Source organism: Acyrthosiphon pisum, unplaced genomic scaffold, assembly GCF_005508785.2.
Source record: "Acyrthosiphon pisum isolate AL4f unplaced genomic scaffold, pea_aphid_22Mar2018_4r6ur Scaffold_21588;HRSCAF=24342, whole genome shotgun sequence".
NCBI lineage: Eukaryota > Metazoa > Arthropoda > Insecta > Hemiptera > Aphididae > Acyrthosiphon > Acyrthosiphon pisum.
The window spans coordinates 106880-114396 of record NW_021771071.1 but is presented as its reverse complement, the minus strand read 5'-3'; the positions used below and the strand labels follow the sequence as shown (position 1 = coordinate 114396).

The 7517-nt window shown below is 31.4% G+C and overlaps 1 protein-coding gene across 1 annotated transcript; it reads left to right on the top strand.

The window, feature by feature from the left end:
• Nucleotides 1–5150: 5150 nt before the first annotated feature.
• On the top strand, nt 5151–5996 carry LOC103309224. Its single transcript, XM_008184135.1, has 2 exons — nt 5151–5437; nt 5519–5996. The coding sequence occupies exons 1-2, from the start codon at nt 5151–5153 to the stop codon at nt 5994–5996; spliced, it is 765 nt and encodes a 254-aa protein (XP_008182357.1).
• The last annotated feature ends 1521 nt before the right edge of the window (nt 5997–7517 follow it).

Sequence of the window (7517 nt, the reverse complement as noted above, 5' to 3'; positions counted from 1 at the left end):
GTTGAATGTATAAAATGTTTGAGAATCACACATTGAATAAATTTTTATGCCATACTTTGCCGGTTTTTGGGGCATGTACTGTATAAAGCTGCAGCGGCCACGAAAAGACACTAACATTTCATCGATAGTAACACTTTCCCCCACATTGTACGCACTTTGGCAAAAGCTGAATGAAAATTCCTAATCGGAGCTAGTTTGTCAGATATAGATCGCTGTTGACGAGTGGTGATGTTATCGAAACGAAGAGACCTGAGCAACAATCGAAATCTACGTTCGCTAAATTGTTAGGCCTGTTCCATTTTTATTGAAAAATTCGTTAATATCAGCACGATTTCCACGTTTTACGCTTATCAAGAATCCCTATCTCGAACAGGAGTGTCGGACGATTCAGTTTTTTCATATTTTTTTTTGAACAATAAAAATATTAGTAAACTTGACTATGTCATCTATGATTTCAAAAGAAAAGATTTGGAGGAAACAGTCAAGCCTCGTTTTACAGACCCGGGCTTGTGCCTTAGGACCAGGAATAGTTTTGATAATGTTTTTTGACATCACCTTCGAAGTTTTTGAAAGTTGTTTGTTGGCCCAAATTGTATCATTATTCATCCCAATATAAAATGACAAACCCTCCATATCGTGTATATCCTCGTCAATATCATCATCCATTCTGTCATACATCTCCTCCTCAGATTCACTATTATAGTGATCTTCTTCAACAGCGTCAGGTTCAAAATCAATATCGTCTTGATCATCAATTTGATCATCCTAATCCGAATCCACCTCTAGAAGTCGACAAATATCATTCGGATTTATGAAACGTGCCCTAAGATGAGAATAGATACCAAATCGCACATTAAAATATGTAAAAAAAAAAACCCTGATCTATAAACAATTATTTAGTAGTAGACAGGTATTTTTAAAATAACTTTGAAAATAAAAACAAGCTGTCGACGGTGCATCGACAACAGCAGTCAATAATGTGAAATAAAATATAATAACATTATAACAATAATGATAAATAATAATACAATATTCTGTCAAAATACAGAAGATAGTCTGGACGACACTTTTATTTTATTTTTATTTTATTCATAAAATGGTCACAATTATTTCTCATCATAATCGAATACGTTTTATTGTAAATTCATGAATTATACCAAAAACTGTGTTCAGTCTATTTTTATTTTGTAATAGCAGAATATTACAATTATTACATGATAATACTATTGGATACGTTTACTATGGACTTATGGAATATAAATGCAATATACCTAAGAAAAATATGAAATCAATTTGCAACTTACATTTGGTTGCGATTGCTGGTAGAAAAAAAAACACTAATAGGCGCGTGTCTGGTAAACTACCGCCAACCACGGACTGTACACGTTTGACGTTGATTGATACGACTGACCGTGAAACAATGTCTAACTTTTATATGTTATGTCTAACACTTAGTGTCATATTGTGTTAACTGAGAATACAGATAACTCCCGTCCTCATTAACACGCGCCAGTAAAAATTCCGAGCCCTTTTTTGAAAGAAGCGGTAAATTACCCGCGCGCCCGGATGAAGGTTAAGTATAATAAATATTCTTTTAAATTATTATTTTCTTTTTGATACTCCTATATTGCAGTTGTTCATTCAAAGGTCTAAACGCACTGCGATTTTTTCGCAGTCGGTTCTGAACGGTTTTTACGTTTACACCAAACTACTATATTTAGACCGCACTCGACGGTTTCGCCGTTCCCTGCCGTTGGTCGCCGCAACATGCTGCGGTTTGACGGCGCTGCCGTTGTTCCGTTTGCAAAGTAAACACATTGTTTCGACAGCTAATAATTATTGATAAATCGTAATGATAACACGTACCAAAAATTGATATACACAACAACTTGAGAAAGAGAAACAATGAAAACTTTACTAAATTAGTATATTATTATCTAAATCGATGTAAACCGCAAGAAGAACACTCAATAAGTAAGACAAAATTAACTGCACCAGTAACTGTTAGCTATAAAAATGCAACAATGGAGAGCAATAATGAGTGTATATACACTGATAACATAATTTAATAATTTTATTATTTGCAGTATTAATATGTCCAATTAAACACCTTGGAGTGTTTTCTGGTATAATTGTATAATATGTCTCATGTATTTCTTGTTTAAGTGCCAACTCAAGTTCCAAAACGAAATCTCTTTGTCTGTTCCTAAAATTAAAATTAAACTATATCTAACACATTTTATATCTTATTCCTAACAATGTTTCTTATATGGGTTCGGGAACATAGTTAAAAAAATCGATAAGGTCCTTACAGCGTATCCTATTTAATTCTCTATTGTCTATCATATTTATTTATTTGGTATTAAACGGACAGGGCCCTGTTACAATAAACAACATTACTATCATTATGATCAGTGCCGTATCCAGGGAGTGGGCTTTTGGGCTTAAGCCCCCCCCCCCCCCCCCGAAATCTCAGGAAAGATATTTTTTATATCTCATATTTCATCTTCACATCTTCATATCTCATATTTATATTTCATATTATGGTTCATATCATAGTAATAATGTTGACGACCTTTTAGTATATTAAGGTCTATGGTTTGGTTTTCACCCATGACAATATATTGATAACAATAATCTTATTCGTGATATTGTGGCGATAACCGGGAAAATATCTACTGTTGGTCCGGATATCCACAACAATTTACCTTTTTGCTACTCGCACGTAAAGCTTCGCGGCTTTGTGTTCCTGCAAATGGGTCGTATCTAATTATAGAATAAAAACGCTAAGGAATTTATAGGAACGGTCGTAAAGTGTACGCCGTCGGTACAGTTTTATTTAATACCATAAAATAAGTCACAAAATATAATAATACGGGACGCTATCGAGCGTTGAGTACAAAAGTTTGTTTCGAGACGAATACAACAGAAAAAATGTCACGAGACGACGGGTGGAACGTTTGTCGGGTCGACGTGACAGTTTGGGCGACGTTCGTAAAAGAGTAAAGTTGCGGGAGACGAGCGCGAGAACGGTCTCGCGAGCAGAGGGGACGATGATTCGCGATTGCTTACAATAATTCACGGAACATAAATATAATAACACAAGGAGAACATATAAAACAGCTGCGACGCCGGGTCGGGCTGACTCGCGATAGCGAGTGGGTGATACCGATTGTGTCACCACAATATCACAGATTACATAATCTTTTTATTTTGTTTTATATAATCTGTGGTGATACCATCATAAAATGATGCAATACGCCAATATACCTACTATCATTAATTATCAACATCAATTTGTGGCTTTTGGATTATGCCTTTATGTTTATGATTTATGCTTTTTGCTTTTTACTTTATATTATATTTGGTGAAGTGTGTCAGTTTTATTAGTTTATAAAATGAATGAAAACGAAAATGAACCTAAGAGAAAAAAACCCAAAACATTGTATTCATAATTTAGTTCAAATGTAACTACTTCAAATATTTGCATCAATGAACAGGTGAGTTAGGTACTTCAATATACAGTATATTTAATATTAAATTCATACATATATGTATATACTCATGAATATTAAATTATTCATATATCATACCTTAAACATTAAAATATAGATCACTAACAACTGAAATATCACACATTAGACCAATACCTAAAATACATACATTTTACATTTTAGGTCAGTACGAATTTAGGGGCAACTATTGATAGACATAGAGGCAGTATTTCTGATAACTCAGCGAGCCAAAATATAGATGAACATGTTACAGAACCAGAATTGGTATGAATTAAAATGAATTGTATTATGTACCTACCTATAAAATAAATTTTTATGTTGAGTTTGTTTTTTAATACCAACAGTCAGTACATATGTTAAAATCATGTTATGTAATAGTTAAAAACATGTGAAAACCTAAAATTATTATTAAATAATAAAATTTTAGAACTAATATTATATAGGTAATAATTCAGGTATTGTAAAAAAGTTTTTTTAATATTGTTTTTATCAAATATATTATTTGTGCTTTGTAATAATATAAATGCACAGATTAGGAGGTAGCTTATTTAAATTATTTTTATTGCTTTGCTAGCTTTAAAATTTCTTATCAATTAATTTTTAGTTTTTTTAAAAATAGTTAACCAGCTACTTGTTTTTTGGCATTTTGGTTTCCACAAATAAAAACTGCATGATGAATAATATTTGCTGTTTTAAATATTTTTGGATATAACAATTTAAATCCAATAAAATAATAATTTTGGGGCATATAACCTTATCTATTAGTAGTGTGTGGAACGTTTTTGAAAATTGTATGCATTGTTACGTGCAGCCCTTTCAGAATCCAAACGATGATGTAGTTTGAAACAATAATACTAATTTCAAAGTAATAAAATGTGTTTTAATAATTTAGAACAATCAAATTATGAAAATATAGTAGTAATGTAGAATGATTTCGTGGTAGTAGCGGTGTAGCGGTGTATAACGGCTGGTGGCGTGAAGTGACTTCGGTCTTGCTGGTCCAAGTACATCTGATCAGGCTGTGTTCCTGTCTCCCTTATATATGCTGTCAGCTCCTTTGATCTGGTCAGTATACGGAACTCGCAGTAGCCTTGGGTGTGGTCGTAAAAGTTGTTGTTGTTGTCGTACTGAAGAAACCACCGTCTTGTGTTCATAGGTTGTTATGCTAAATGCTTTTACAAGGAGAACCGCATAGTATGGTTTGAATAAGTAAAAGCGGTTATAATACCTTCAGTTATACATTCTAATACATGCCCATTACAGCATTCCCATTCACAATAAAATTAGGTACCCAACAAAATTGATTTCATTAGTAAATTCTGATATAAGTTCTTTGATCTTTCCAAACATAGTACCTATTATAATATAGGTATATAGCTTTTTTTTATACATAAACCTAACCTATGGCCTTCTGCTAATTAATATTGCATGTTGCTTGCTTATTTCATTTTAACTTATATTTTTAGGAATCAAACCCAGTGACCAATAATTATGAATATGATATTGGCACTCATATTAAGAAAAATAAACCAGAGCGACTGAATGATTTAGAGTTAGCTGATGTTTTAAAAAAACTTATGAAAACCTGACAACACTTATAAATTTGAGGCAAAAACATTTGGAAGTCAGTCAAGAATGTTTAATTTATCATGGTTGGAAAGGTGGTCTTGGTTAGCATTTTCAAAAATTGAAAAAGGTGAATTTTGTAAATATTGTGTGTTGTTCTATAAAAGTGAATATGCTGGGAAAAGCATGAATTCTCCACCTATATCTTTAGTCATTCAACCTTTTTGTAATTGGAAACATGCTATTAGTATCTTCAATAATCACCAGAACAATGAGGATCGCAAGTTTTCTAAACTAAAAGCTGTTGAATTTTCAAAAATAATTGATCAAAAACAAAATGATATAATTGTTCAAATGCATAAAAGAAATGAAAAGGAGATTAAAAATAATAGAGAAGTTCTCAAAACAATAATTAAAACAATTGAGTTATGTGGAAGGCAAGGATTAGCTCTTAGAGGTGAACATGATTTTGGTGAACTTAGTCTAAATACTCCAATAAAAAATTATGGTAACTTTAGAAGCTTATTACGCTATCGAATTGAAAGTGGTGATAACTTATTTTTAAATCACATACAGAACTGTAACAAGAATGCTTCTTATATAAGTGCTAATGTTCAGAATGATATTGTTTCTGTTATTTCTGAATATATGCAGCATTACATTTGTGACAAAATACGAAAGGAAAAATACTTTGCAATATTAGCTGATGAGACAAAATATATAAGCCATGTTGAACAGTTTTCATTATGTATACGATACTTAGAAAAAAGTTCAAATTTTGAAAAAGATAATACATATATAATAAGAGAGGATTTTCTACAATTTGTTCCTGTCCATAGTACTGTAGGATCTGAATTGGATAACACTATTATAAGTACTTTGACATCTTTAGGACTAAATTTAAAAAATGCTTGAGGGCAAGGGTATGACGGTGCCGCAAACATGAGGTCTGCGTTTAGAGGAGTTCAAGCAGTTATAATGAAACAATTTCCAAAAGCACTATACACACACTGTTTTGCTCATTGTTTAAACGTATGTCTTAACGATGCATCAAAAGTGCAACAAGTGAGAAATGCTCTGGGTGTTGTACAGGAAGTAAGTGCATGTTTTCGTGCATCAGCTAAACGGTCAACTGTACTACCGAAAAAAATAGAATCTAAATCCTTTTCTGGGTTGAAAACATTTTGCGAGACTAGATGGATGGAACGACACGAGTCAATTTTAATTTTGGTTGAAGGTTTTATTGAAATAATTAGTGCATTGGAAGAACTTATGTCAATAGAACATGATAAAGCAGTTTTTTCCATTACATAAATCTATGTGTAATTTTAATTTTATTATAACTATCTGTATTTTGGAAAAGGTCCTTGGAATAACTTATTTTATTTCAAAATATCTTCAAATAGAAAATATAGATTTATCCATTGCAATAGAATCTGTAGAATTGACAATTCAAAAATTACAAGATTTACGGACGGAAGAAACTTTTGTTTCTATATTTCATCGTGTTTGTGAAATTGCAAATGAAGTTGGTACATCACCAACCATACCAAGGGTAGTCGGGACTCAAAAACATCGAGAAAATTATACCATACTCAATAATGACCATGTCTCTTACTACAGACAATCATTATATTATCCATATTTAGATGATATTTTAGCATCATTTAATGAAAGTTTTAAAATTAACTCTAATATTTGTATTTCTTTATCTTCTTTATTACCAAGCAAAACTGGTAATTTATCATTTAGTGGTATACAGCCAGCTATTGATTTTTATGAAGAAGATTTAAGATCTAATAATAAAAACATTCACATGGACTTATTAAAAAATGAATTTGAATTTTGGAAGCAAAAATGGTCTAATGAAGAAAATGATTTACCAAAAAATGCATTAGACACATTATCAAAATGCTCCGAAGATTTATTCCCTTATATAAATATTTTATTAAAACTTCTTGCTATTTTACCTGCATCAACGGCATCGGTTGAAAGAAGTTTTTCTTCATTAAAAAGAATCAAGACCTATTTAAGAAACTCTACCGGTGAGGCAAGATTAAACAGGTTAGCTCTTATGAATATCCACAGAGACATACAAATTGATACAGATGCTATTTTAAATATGTTTGCGTCTAAAAAGGAAAGGCGTTTAGATTTTAAATTGTGACAATTTACATTAATATATTGAATGCATAATACATTAAATACTATGTGTATATATATATATTCTTTAAATTATTTCCTATTTTCCTATAGAGTTAAGTGGCTTAAACATCCCCCCGAAAACAAATCCTGGCTACGGCACTGATTATGATAAACATATAGAACAAGTAGAGATATCAGATAATAATAATAATTATAATAATAGTATTAGTAGTAACTAGTAACAGTAAATAATGACAATAATTTATTATATTATAGTATAAACATTAAACA

Coding starts and splice junctions, on each gene's coding strand:
- LOC103309224 (XM_008184135.1), top strand. CDS start 5,151: ATGTTTAATTTATCATGGTTGGAAAGGTGGTCTTGGTTAGCATTTTCA. Junction 5,438..5,518: donor AATGATATAATTGTTCAAAT/GCATAAAAGAAA, acceptor GTTATGTGGAAG/GCAAGGATTAGCTCTTAGAG.